The 14,596-nt window shown below is 33.7% G+C and overlaps 1 protein-coding gene across 1 annotated transcript in view; it reads left to right on the top strand.

The window, feature by feature from the left end:
- The window catches only part of RPAP2 (RNA polymerase II associated protein 2), an 80,956-nt gene that overhangs the window by 29,464 nt on the left and 36,896 nt on the right, over nt 1–14,596 (top strand). Inside the window, exons 9-10 of the mRNA XM_045547535.1 lie at nt 4,609–4,691; nt 8,032–8,112. Coding sequence (XP_045403491.1) covers nt 4,609–4,691; nt 8,032–8,112 — 164 coding nt within the window. The remainder of the gene's footprint in view (nt 1–4,608; nt 4,692–8,031; nt 8,113–14,596) is intronic.

Below are 14,596 nucleotides of genomic sequence, written 5' to 3'. Positions count from 1 at the left end.
TAACAAGATTTCAGTCAAGGATGGGCCACATATGCAACAGTGGTCCCATAAGATTATAATACTATATTTTTACTGTGCCTTTTCTATGCATAGATATATTTAGATATACAAATACTTACCATTGTGTTACAGTTGCCTACAGTATTCAGTAAAGTTACATGCTGTACAAATTTGTAACCAAGGAGAAATAGGCTATACCACAGAGCCTAGGTGTGTAGCAGGCTGTACCTTCTAGGTTTCTGTAAGTACACACTGTGCTGTTTGTGCAGTGACGAAATCGCCTAATGACACATTTCTTAGGACATATCCTTATCATTAAATGACACATGACTGTAAAGTTTTGATATCTGGTAAAATAGATCTCTCTTTTCAATTCTTGAAGATTTCCCTGGCCATTCCTCACTTTTTTTTTCCTTATAAATTTTAGAATCAGTTTATCAAGCTCAAATGGAAAAGGGGAAAGAAAACAGCTGGGATTTTTATTGGAATTACATTTCATTTGTATATAGATCAGTTTGGGGAGAACTGACATCTTTACATTATAGTCTTCACCCTGTGAACACAATATATCCTTCCATTTATTTAATATTTTAATATTGCTCAGTAATGTTTCATAGTTTTCTGTGTAGAGGCCTTAGACTAATGTTTCATTGCATTTATTCCAATATATTTGGTCTTTGTATGCTATTATAAGTGCTATCACTAAAAAAGTTTTCTAACTGGCTTTTAGATAGAAAGTCAATTAGTTTTTTTGTACATTGACTTTATAGCATAACCTTGCCAAACTTCAATTATGAATCCCAATAATTTATAATCATTAAATTATTAGCTCTAATAATTTATCTGTAGGTTCTTTTGGATTATCTACATGTATGGTCACATCTTATGTGTATGACAATTTTGTTTTTTTACATTCCAATCCTTATTCCAGTATTTCTTTTTCTTGCCTTATTCCACTGGTTTGGATCTTCAGGACAATGAGTTTCCTTGTCTCATTCTCTCAGAAGAAAAGCTTTAAATACTTTACCATTAAGTATGTTTGTTGTAGAGTTTTTGCATATCCCCTTTATCTGATTATAGAAGTTTCCTTCTATTTCTAATTCACCAATAGTTATCGTCATGAATGGATATTAAATCTTTATTAAGTATTTTCCATGTGTTATATATATTTTTATTAGAACATTTATTTTTAATATTAAATCAACCTTACATTCTTGGAATAAGCTTAACCTTACTGAGCTATGATAGCCTTTTTATATAATGCTGGATTTGGTCTTTTAGCATTTGCCTTAGAATTTTTGCACATGATTTTCAGAATGAGTGAGATTGACCTATGAATTGGTCATGGTCCCATCATAAAACAAATGTTACAAATTAAGTAATTTGAGGAAAGTTTAATAAAGAGACTTAGCCAAAGTGTGAAAGTGTGATCAGTGCCCTCACCACTCTTAGACCTGAAGGAAAAAGGCAGGAGTGGACCACAAGGTCTTGTACCAAGGAAGTGCTGCATGTAGTGGACCAAGCAGGAATGTAGGGGGAATAATTTCTCCCACCTGTCTCTACTCCACAATCCAATTTCTTGTTTTCCATTGGCAAGACCCAGATCAAGAGAGCAGGAAAACCCATTGATGCAGCCCATACAGATCAGCCTTCTGAATTACAAAGAAGGGTGGAAAAGGGTATGTATAAAATAGATCAAAATGAAGATATCCGGCACCACCTATAATTTTCCTTTCTTGTAATGTCCTTACTAGGTTTTGGTTGTGATCATTTAGTAAAACAACTTGGGAAATGTTCCCTCTTTTTCTGGAATAATTTGTGTAAAATTAATGTTATTTCTTTAAATGTTTAGAACGTTACCCATTAAACTATCTTTCCCTATGATTTTCTTTATAGGTAGTCAATTTTTTTAAGTTTTTCTTATGGAAATTTTCAGAAACTCACAAAGATAGAATAATACAGTGCCTTACTCTACAAAGTGTGGTCCATGGAACCAGCAACATCAGCATCACCTGAGAGCTTGTTAGAAATGCAGACTCAGCCCCATCCCAGATCAACTGAATGAGAATCTGCTTTTTAACAAGATCCCTAGAAAATATGTATACACATTAACATTAGAGAAATACTATTGGTGTTTCATTTGGTTTTTGATTTCTTTTGCTTTTGGTCTGTTCATTCCATCAGTCACTGAGATATGGGTTAAAATCTCTCACATAATTATGGATTATTTCTCTTTTCAGTTCTGAGAATTTCAATAATTTGAGACCACGTTGTTGGGTACAAATGTAAAATCTGTCTTCCTGGTAAAGTGAAACTCATATCATTATGGAGTAACCTTTCCATTGCTTTTTTTCCTTGATAGTCTACTTTGCTGACACCAACATTCTTGTATTAGTGTTTTCAGGGACTATCTTTTTTACCTTTTTACTTTATGTGGAGAATTTAATCCATTTACATTTAATGTTATAATTGGTACACAGTATTTGGGTTTAAATCTACCATCTCACTCTACTTTCTCTATGTCCCACATGTTGTATATTCCTTTTTCTTTCTTTTGCATTGAGTAGCATTCCATTTTTTAACCTCTATTAGCATGTTTTTATATACTCTTTTACTGATTATTAGATGGTTACCCTAAAGGTTAAAACCTGAATCCTTGTCCTATTAAAGTCTAAAATATGTCAATACTTTTATTGCCTCCTGGCCGGTTAGTACCTTAGAACCTTAAGCTCCATTTATCCACTCTTGACTTAATGTGCTATTGTTATTGGATATTTTTATTCTCTCTATAGTTAAAATCCTACAAAATTATTTATAGCCAAAACTCAGCTAGTTATCAAGTTAATTACTCTTTCATTGTTTTTCATTCCTTTCTCTATCTCCATTCTTCCACCTAGGATCATTTGCCTTGTGCCTAAAAAATATCCTTTATTTCTCTTAGTGCCAATTTGGTGATGAATTTTCTCAGTTCTTGTTTGTCAGAGAATACTTTACTTTCACTTTTGAAAGATATTTTCCTGAATATTGAATTCTAGATTAGCAGTTACTTTCTTTCAGCCCATTGAAAATACCATTCTGTCTTTTAGCTTCCATTTGTTTCTCTTACTGCTATTCCTCCGAAAGTATTGTGTTTTCTTCCTCTAGCTACTTTTAAGATTTTTTTTTTCTTTGTTTACCATCAACTTTACAATACTTTGCCTAGGTATTACAATGTTTGTATTTATTCTTTTGGCTATTGTAATGCTTGAATCTATGATTTGAATTTTTTCCATCAGTTTTGGAATATTCTCAGTTATCTCTGCAGATATTGCTGCTGTCTCATTTTTCCCTCTCCTCTTTACCTGGCACTCCAATTACAGATATGTTACTCTTTTTTATTGTATCTTCTAGGTCTCCTGAACTCTTTTTGTGCTTTAAATTATGTGTTGGGGGGGGGTGGCTGCTTCATTCTGAATATTTTCCTATTCAGTATTCTTTCTTCAGTTATTTCTACTATGCTACTAAGTCTGCCAATGAGTTGTTACATTTAAATACTGTATATTTCAGTTCTAGGATTTTCATTTGTTTCTTCTAGAGTTTCCAGTTTCACCAAAATTTTCAACCTTGTCATTTTTCTTTGAATATATTAAACAGTTATTTTAAATAATGCTGATAACCTCATTATCTGGATTCCCTGGGAGTTGATTTCTATGGGCTCATATTTCAGATTTTGATCAAATTGCCTTGTTTTATTACTGTTTTATTACATGCCAGACATCGAATATTAAGTATTACCAAGATAACTGGAGACCCAGGATAGTGTCATCTTCCTCTGGAATGGATTTATGTTTGTTTTAGACATGATTTGTAACTGTTCCATCTTACCTTAATCTAATCACAGATTAAGATGATTTGAAGGTAAGGTTTGGTCCCTGTAGAGCCAGACTGCTTCCTGTTTTGCCTTACTCCTAGAATGTGGTCTTTCTAAGTCCTGATCTCAAGCTTGGGAGGGGTTGCCCATGCCCCTCCCTTCTTGGCATGCCCTAAACTCTTATCTTTTATTAGAAAAACTCTGCTCAAATCCTCAGTATCTAAATTGCCTCTTCTGGAATTAGTGCCCCATCTGGAATTACCTTTTTAAGTATCTCATCTGGCAGTTCTTTATGGCCTTGTTAGCTCTCTTATGCCTTCAAACAAATGTGTTTTTTTTTTCCCAGCTTTTTTCAGTTCTCAGAAGGTTGGTTTGAATTATCTACCATTTCTGGAAGCAGAACTCCTCATAATATATTATTTGCTAATTTTAATCTTTTAATCTCCTACATTTTATAGCATTTAACAGTTCACAAAATCTTTTGTATACATTTGCCCATTTAATAAAGGGGGTATTAATATCCCTATAATACAGATGAGAAAACTAACTCTTCAAAGAGGGCAGATGACTCAAACAAGTTCACATAAGCCTAATGACTGAGCTGATACTCAAATTTAAATCTTTTAATTCTTATGTCTAGTTCTTTCCTACTGTACCAGAGCTATAAACTTTTATGTTTTAATGTTTATTGTTCCACTTATCAAAGAAAGAATGTAAATTTATGATTCTCTTTTGCTTTGTTGAAAAATGTCATTCAGCATGATCCCACCTTTCCACTGATAGATTCCAGTTCCCAGAACCAAATTAGAAAACGCATCGTACTTGAAAAATTGAGTAAAGTGTAAGTATGTAACTGCCATTCCAGTTTTGTAATATGTTTAAGTTAACTTGTGTTTATGAGTTCATAATTTATAAGTGTTATCCTTGAATTTTAGAACATTTTGGAAAATAATGTGAAAAGTTTAATTGGATTTCTTCACTTGAAAATTTATATTTTTAAGATATCCTATCCAGGAAATACTGAGTTTTGTATAGAAGACAGAGGCACATCATAAAGAGGAAGGTTGAGATTCTGGGCATAGCAAACCAAACTACCTCACTTAATAATCCAGTGAAGTCAGGGGAAAAATATCAAAGCTAGACCCATTTAAATACTGATTTGTGGTAAATGTGTCACATCAGTTTCACATGTGAACAAGGCGTTAAAAAGTTTTAAAAGTCTACTCACTTACTTGACATACATATTCATAGAATCATTTCACACTTAGCAGCTTGAGTTTTTGTTCAGCCCAACTTTGCACTTCAGCTTTCAACTTCCCATGGTGGAAATTATTGTTCTTATAATTAGCCTAGTCATAAGTGACATTTAAAAAGTGCTATCTTGGTTTTTCTTTTGAAAAGAGCTTGAAAGTATTTTTTCCAGAGGTATGAGGGCTGTCTTGGACTTTTCAACCTGCATTTTCTTTTTTTAGCAGAAAACATGGAAAGGTGCTGTCAGTCATTGTTTAAGGTGTTATGAATATGGAGAAGTTTTATTTTGTAGCAGTTTGAAAATAAAAACATTTTCTGGAAGCTATATCTTGAGCAGCTCAGGTATAAAATATTACTTGATATAATGGAAGGTATGATTATTTTTACTTTAAAATACAGGTTGAGTATCCCTTACCTGAAATGCTTGGGGCCAGACTGGATTTTGGATTTTTTCAGATTTTGGAATATTTGCATTTTACTTACCAGTTAAGCATTCCTAATCTAAAAATCCAAAATCTGAACTCCAGAATCTGAAACTTTTTGAGCACTGACATGAAGTTCAAAGGAAATGTTCATTGTAGCATTTCAGATTTTGGATTTTTAGGTTAGGGATGCTCAACCAGTATATGTTTTTAAGCCACACTTGAAATCCTCTTTGGTTGGCTTTATATCTTGATTGGATTAAAAAATGAATCAGGAGGAAGAACTAACTACTCTAATTTTCACATTTTAAACGTTTAATATTTATAGAATGCCTGCTATATGTTAGGTTCTTCATATACAATAAATCTGCTGTTAGTTTTGCCTTTTATTTGACCTTCATATTTGTACATTTGTTTCTATTAAATTAGTTTAGAAAACAGAATGAGTTGTCACCTATCTGATTCATAGGACAAAAAGATACCAACCTTGACTTTAGCTACATGGGTTTTGAGAGTTGAAATGGATTATCTCTATTGGTGTGTAGATAGGGATTTATGTGGAAATAGTTTTCTAGGCTTTTTAGCTATGAGAGTATACAGTTTAAATTTAAGACCATATAGCCATGTCATTGAAGCAATTCTGCTCCTTTTGGGTTTTGGCTGAAACAAAGGATACCAAAAGGAGCCCTGCTAGAAGACTAAATTATTCATATTAGCACAAGAACTAAATTTGAGAAAGAGTAGAATAACTCAAAAGGAAGCATAGGCCAGTCATGGTGGCTTATGCCTATAATCCCAATCCTTTAGGAGGCCAAAGCAGGAGGATCACTTGAAGGAGTTCAAGACCAACCTGGGCAACAGAGCCAGATTCCTATCTCTACAAAAAAATTTAAAAATTAGCCAGATTTGGTGGTATGTACCTGTAGTCCTAGCTGCTTGGCTGAAGCAGAAGAATCACTTGAGCCCAGGAGTTCAGGGTTACAGTGAGCTATGATCGTGCCATTGCACTCCAGCCTGGGTAACAAAGTGAGACTCTGTCTCTAAAAGAAAAAAGAAAAAGAAGCACAAAGAACAGTGAAAACAAAACTGATATGGTGGCATGGGGACTCTTTGTTTGTTTATGAAAGCTGATGGGGTTTTTCTGTATTATGAAAGTAAGACCGTCTTTGGTTTCTGATTTGAGCAAAGCAATTGTAAAAAGACTTTTTCCCCCAGATAATCAGAAGAAAATAAATATGCACTGGATATTAGATGATATTAAGGAATTGTTAATTTTGTTAGGTGTGATAATTGTATTGTTATATAAGAAAGTGCCTTTGTATTTAGAGATACAAATGGAAATGGGGTCAAATGACATGATATCAGGGGTTTACTTCAAAATATTACTGCAAAAAAAGGAAGGAAGGAAGAATGAAACAAATGTAGCAAAATATTGGAAGGTTGAATCTGGAAATGGATGTATGGGGTTATTACTATTCTTTCTATTTTGGAACTATTCTTTCTAGTTTGAAACTTCCATAATAAGCTTTAAAAAAAAAAAGTAACACATGCTTATTGCAGAAGGTTAGGCAGTGAAAAATAAGAAGGAAGTGAAAATCACCTATAATCCTACCACTCAGCATAACTACTATTAATATTTTGATCTTTATCCCTGACATATGTATGATATATAAGGGGGGAGTGTGTGTGTGTGTATATATATTCATTCCTTTTAGTTCTCTTTGTTATAGGATAAACCTAGAAGGAATGAAATATGTTTGATATGTAGTATGTATCACATACAATAGTGTTATATATGTTTTTATAAAAATGGAACAATATTATGTATGCATTTTTCACTTAAAATTTATGAATATCTTTCCACATTAAAATAGATTCACACTATTTTAAAGGTTAAATCTATTAAATGGGTAGTTATATTTAACCAATCACATACAGATATACATTTGTTTCCAATTTTTCACTACTAAAACTATTTCTGCAACAAGCACTTTTTTATGTTTATCTGATTATTTCCTTAGGATAAATTTTTTTCATAGTAAAACTATTGGGTCAAAGAGTATCCATATTTAAACTATTAATATATATTGTCAAATTGCTCCCTGAGAATGTTGTACCAATTTTTCACACCCACCATGAGGATTTACTAAGGAGAAATATACCACACTCTCAGATTGGACCATTTTGGGGCTGTTCCTCTGGCCTTGTGTTCTTTGCCTCTTGGTCTAATATTTGAAAATAAATAAGTAACAAAAACTAGGGACAAAAATGTAGATAGCAGCCAAAATGATTTTGTGTTTTAGTGCTTCACACTCAGCAACATAGACTACAAAGTGGATTGTGGGATATGACTTCTCACCAGTCAAAACCTAGCTTAACTGTTTAAAACCATGACTGTTTCCACCCTAGTGCCGTTATTACCTATGGAAATCCAGACCTAGGCATAACCCAAAAAAAGGTTCATATGTAATTAAATTATTTTTTAATAAATATACTTTTTTATTTCAGATTGCCTGGACTTTGGGGTCCTCTTCAGATTACATTGGGAGATATTCATACACAACTTAAAAATCTTGTCCAAACTTTCAGGTTAGTAGTAATATTACGATTTTCCTTCTCAGTTATTTTGACTTACTAATTGCCTTGTTGAATCCATAGACAGACTAAGGCTCAAAGAAAGTAAATGACTTACCTTCAGTGTCTTAGATCTAAATACAGTGCTCTATTTTTTCCTCCACTAAACAACATTACTTCTTTCTTCTACTGAATGCAACCCCTTATTTGCTCAAACCTTGCTATATTTCACTTTGGATAGTTTATTTATGAGATAGCCTAAAATTAAGAAGGAAGATTATATCTGTGACACAAAGCCAGTAACATTGTGGATTTTAGTGAAATAATACATATATATCAGATGACCAGCACTGTGCTAGGCTCTGTGGGCAATACAAAAGAAGCATAATGCCCACCCTGAAGGAAGTACTGTCCTGTGTGAAGATGAAGTCAGTACAGTGAACAATACAAGACAGTGGGTAATTTAATATGGAATTGCATGGAACAGACTTGAAGTGCTAAGACCTACAAAGAAAAGGAGAAGGAGAATTGCCATCGATTGTGAGTAGAACAGTTGAGATTTTTCTGAAACTATCAAAGTAAAAATGTTGAGGCTAAGAACTAGGTTCTCTGTACCAAGAAGCATAGAGATAGGCCTCTAAATACCTAATTAGTAGAAGTGTGCTAAATACACATTTTGGCCAAATGCCAATGACCAAATATTAACATCAACATTTGCCTATGGCTGAAGCCAGATAGCACCAACGTAGAATAAACTTCTAGAGTAGAAGAATCATTTTATCCAAGAAATTTATTATTATTATAGTTTATTGGTGTCAACAGTAGTAGTCAGATTTTGAAAGTGTAAAATTATAGTACAGGAATAGTTTCTTGGCACTACCAGCTGTTAGATTTCTCTTGCAGTTACTGTACTGTACATTGGTAATACCAAATAGACAATCACTTTCAACTTGCATGTTAAAAACAACACTAACTCTTTTGTGTACCAAAGAGTAATTCAGGAAAAAGTTTTTTGATAAGGTTTTTACTAAATGGAACTCTGTATCTAGAATGGATAGTTTAAGCAAACCTCAAAAATTCTGAAATTTTGAAACTGAGCTGACAGCTGCTGAAAAAGATCATTTGTAATACTTTACATTAAAATATTTAACCTTCATAAACTCAAAACTGTAGGGTTTGTCTTAAAACATTCTAGAGTCTTTTGTTGTGAAGTCTGACTAAACAAAATGTGTTTTAAGTAACTCAGTTTTCCTGTAACAGTTTTAACATTTTTTATTATATCTTGATTAGAGATTATATTTGGATTATTGCATATCTGTTTATATAATTTAGGAATTTTTGCAACTCATATTTTGAGGTGATACTGTTTTTAATTCATCATCACAGATATGAAGAATTCCCCACTAAAACTTTTTCTTGAAAGATTTAAGATTTAGGTAGAAGTAAATAACTAAAATTTAAATACACCTAGTAAAGGTTATTTTCTTTAATACTATGAATAATAGTAGATAATACAGTTTGGCAAAAAATGAGTTCTGATAAAACTCTCTTCTGCCTTACATTATTTAAATTTTTATAAACATTTTCCCAAGATATGTTCTTGCAAAAGTAATCTATTTAATGTATGCAATATTTGTATTAACTGTCAATCTATTTTCCCAGATGATTAAAAGTTATTTCTAATGGTTTTATATATAAAATTAACAGTTTTCAACAAGCATCATTAATTGCAGTATTTTATTCTTCAATTGACTGATAAAACAAGCATATAGGGTATTTTCACTTCTTTTCATCCTAAGATGTTTATATTTAAAAGTGAATATTTAGGTGTAATGATAAATCGCAGACCATCCCTGTCTCTTGGTTCTCCTGCTTGCTTCCTTCTGCAGCCAGTCAATAATTTTAGAACTTTCACTGAGTGGAGACAGGTAATCATGAAATTTCTGTTGTAGTGATTCTTCCCAGTTGGGTTTTTTTTTTCCTACTTTTAAGGATCTCTTTATTTTTCTACTATAGACCACAAATAAAATTGTCTGTTAAGTAGTATATAATTTGTTTTCATTTTTTTAATTATTATTATTATTGAAAAATACACTTAACTGCCAATGAGAACTTCTGTTCAGCACTTTGGTAACTGATGTTATATCAAGTTGTTACAATTTCAGTGGAAATGAAACAATGGTTTAGATTGTTCCACCTTACTACGGATAAATTTTCTTCTCCATTTGGGATTACTTATGTATCTGAATTATATTTTAAAAAGTAACTGCAAGATACCATTATTATTTTCAGATGCCCTGGAAATTTGGGTGTTTCATGTTGGAAACCACTGCCCAATCTGTTATTTTTGGTCTTTTGAAGCAGCCCTGATGATAATGTCTGGTCCATATCAATACATGTAGTCAGTACAGTACTGTGTGCCAGGCTGTAGCTGGCACTTCACATGTTTGATTTCTGAAAAATAGTGGTATCCTCATTTTACAGATGAGGGATGAGAGGTTAAGTAACCTTTCTCAAATCATACAATAAGTAGTTGGGTTTTGATCCCCTAGTCTAACTCCAGAGCCCATGCTTTTTTACCACATTACATTGCCCTTTCTCTTGGTAGATGAAAAAAGATTGTTGACCATAAAAGCAGTATGGATTTAGGTTTTTGCAATAGTCTACTCATGTTTCAGACAAAGTCCCTTGCTTAGATAAAGAAAGTCAGTGTCCTCTATACTGAACTCTCCATCTGGTCACTTTGTTACTAAACTAGACAATTAAAACTTCTTTAAAACCAGAAATCTAGAGTAGCTTTGATGAAAACTTTACACTTGTGTCTTCTGTAACTATTACTATGTTGAGAGCTGTCACTCTGTTCTTACCATCTTTAAAAATGTTTAGATATGGTATAGCCCCTTTAAAACTAAATGTTCTGTCAATAAAACATTAATTTGGCCAACTTAATTACATTAAATTGAGCTTTGGGGTAAAAATGAAGAAACATGGAACCATATCTCACCTGTTTCATTAGATGAAGCTAGACTGTGATTTGCCCTTGTGGTACTTAGTAGTTAAAGCCAGGCCTGTTAATTCTCAGGCCAGTGTTTCCCCTCCCTCCCCCCATGCCACATTGTCTTTCTTTTATACTGCTCTTTTCCTATAACTTAACTTTTTCATAGGCAAACGAGTTTACTCATTTACTCCACAAATATTTATGAAGTTCCTGCTTAGTGCCAGGCCCTACACAGACACTGGGATTTAATCCCTTGCTTGAGCATTTTACCAGCTACTGTGGATAACAGTTATTAAACAGTTACATGTATATTATTGTATACCTGGAATCTGCTAAGAGTGTAGATCTTAAGTGTGCTTACCACATATACACACACACAAAAAAGGTAAATTATGTGAGGTGATGGATGTGTTAATTAGCTTGATTGTGGTAATCATTTCACAGTGTATATGTATATCAAATCATCACATTATACAACATAAATATATATAATTTTAGCTGTCTATTATACCTCAATAAAGCTGGAAGAAAATAGTTACAAGTATAATAAATTTTACAAAAGGATAGTACAGGTAGTTATGGAAGCTTACAATAGGGAATTAACCTTGTCAGGTGGGGAAGAATTGTATCATCAGGGACACCCTCCCTGAAGAAGTAACATTAAAACTGAGACATTTAGATTGAATCTCCCTTTCTCTGAAATAGCAGCCTTACGGATGCCAGCAGTCCAAACATCTGTCCAGTTTCCTCACATACCTATCAAGGGACCATCTGATAGTGTATTCAGTGTATTTTGAAGAGTACAGCAAATCAAGAACCAGTAGTCTCTCTAGACAAAAAAAAAAAAAAAACAGACCTGGACATTTCTATCAGGAGAACTTTAAAGATCCAATGGGCCTAATGGGATTGTTATTAAACGGTTTTATTTATTTATTTATTCTTTAAATCTACCATGGGTTGTCTTAGTACTCATTAGTATCAAAGATGTAAGGAAAAAGAAAAAAGGTCATTTCACTTACCACCTCAAATAAAAGCTCCACTTAAAATGATTCTGTTACCTATGAAACTAAGCCTCATAGCAACACCTAAGCTAGCCAAGACAAGAATCACATTGTTCTTCAGTTCTGTAAGAGTTAGCTAACACTGCAGATATGAGGAGACAGTCCAATGTTCTCTTCCTCTTATATTTATAAAATATTATTTTATCAACTTTTTCTGTCATTCCCATTGTGGGACTGTAAGTCCCTTCCAGCTACTTTCTGCATTATTTACATTAAAACAAAGACTAGATGAAATGAAACTATATGATATCTGAGATTTGCTTCAAAATTATTCAGGTTGGGGTAGTGCTGAATATGGGGCTGTATAGGTGAAACATGATTGGTCAGGAGTTCATAATTGTCAAAGTTGTGATGAATACATAGGAGTTTATTTTCTCTCTACTTTTATATGTATGTTTGAAGTTTAATAAAAAAAATTGGGGGAGGCCAGGTGTGGTGGCTCATGCCTGTAATCCTAGCACTCTGGGAGGCCGAGGCGAGTGGATTGCTCGAGGTCAGGAGTTCGAGATCAGCCTGAGCAAGAGCGGGACCCCGTCTCTACTAAAAATAGAAATTATCTGGCCAACTAAAAAATATATATATATAGAAAAAATTAGCTGGGCATGGTGGTGCATGCCTGTAGTCCCCAGCTACTCGGGAAGCTGAGGCAGTAGGATCGCTTAAGCCCAGGAGTTTGAGGTTGCTGTGAGCTACGCTGATGCCATGGCACTCACTCTAGCCCAGGCAACAAAGCGAAACTCTGTCTCAAAAAAAAAAAAAAAAAATTGGGGGAAAATAAGCCAAAAAATTACATGCATTATTTGGTAGGGGATGTTATAAATTTCTGTTACAAAAACCTTGGTGTTAATTAAGTTATTTTTGAAAACCTTTACTCTTTAGTACCTGCAGGTCAAAGTCTATAGCTTTGATTTAAAAAATTGCTTAAATTGGCTTTAACTGCCTTTTAGAAAAATGTCAGTTGCTTAGAATACAAAATGACCTCTGGTAAGATAACTGATTTGTGGTCTTCAGATTACAACAGGAAACTTCAGCATGTCTGCAACTAATCGAATGTTAGGGCTTCCAGGTGAAGCCTCTGAAAAAAAATACCATGTTGATGACCGTGACTAGGGTGTTGAGAAATCTTTTCAATCAATACTGATAGTGGAAAAGAGTTGATGTAAATAACCGGTATCCTTCTCTTTGAAATGGTAATCAATAATAGGAACTTGTAGAACAATGATTCTCAAGCCAGTTGTGCATCACAATTACCTGGGGAACTTTTAACAACTACAGATGCCTGGCTCCACCCCTAGAGATTGAGTTTCATTTGGCTAAAATTGGGCTCACATGTTAGTATTTTTTAAAAGCCCCCTAGGTAATTCTAATGTGTTGCCAGAGTTGAGAGCCTATTTTAGGACCTAAATTAAAGCAGCTTTTTCAGCTCTTTGCAGAATCTTTCCCCAGTGAATAGTGCTGTCCCTTCCACTGAAGTGCACCACAAATCTGTTATCTAGAAGAATGTTACATTGATTTACCTGTCATAGTGTAAAGCGGGTTCCATCAAAAGCTGCTTGCTAATGATTCACTGTCATCAGTGTTCAATTAAGATATCTTTCTAAATCAGATTTGGATATAATTTACCATTTAAAATATATAATTTACCATTTTACCATTCTTTCTCGCCTCCTGCCTCTCACCCCCCATACTTCATCTCCCAACCTCCCTCCCCTTCCTGGCCAGTCTACTCGCTATCTTCATAAGAGCCACTTTTTTAACTTCCACAAGTTAGTGAGAACATGTAATATTTGTCTTTCTGTGCCTGGCTTATTTCACTTAATATAATGGCCTCCAGGTTCATCCGTGTTGCTGGAAATCACAGGATTTCATTCTTATTTATGGCTGAATAATACTCTATTGTGTATATATACCACATTTTCTTTATCCATTCATCCATTGATGGGCACTTAGGTTGATTCCATATTTTGGCTATTGTGAGTAGTGCTGCAGTAAACGTGTGAGTACAGCTATCTTTTCAATACCTGGTTTCCTTTCTTTTGGATATACACCTAGTAGTGGAATTGCTGGATCATATGGTAGTTCTATTTTTAGTTTTTTGAGGACGCTCCACACCGTTGTCCATAGCAGCTATACTCATTTACATTCCCACCAACAGTGTACTAGGGTTCTGTTAGGTTTGCTGTCAGCTCCAGACCAAACAGGTTCCCATTTCTCCATATCTTCACCAGCATCTGTTGTTGCCTGTTTTTTTGATGTAAGCCATTTTAACTGGGTGACATGATTGCCACATTGTGGTTTTGATTTGTATTTGTCTGATGATTACTGATGTTGAGTATTTTTTATATACCTATTGGCCATTTATATGTCTTCTTTTGGAAAATATCTATTCAGATCTTTTGCCCATTTTATAATCAGATTTTTTTTTTCTGTTGAGTTGTTT

This window comes from Lemur catta, chromosome 3 (genome assembly GCF_020740605.2).
Source record: "Lemur catta isolate mLemCat1 chromosome 3, mLemCat1.pri, whole genome shotgun sequence".
Lineage (NCBI taxonomy): Eukaryota > Metazoa > Chordata > Mammalia > Primates > Lemuridae > Lemur > Lemur catta.
The sequence above is the reverse complement of the archived record's forward strand: the minus strand, read 5'-3'. Positions and strand labels throughout refer to the sequence as shown.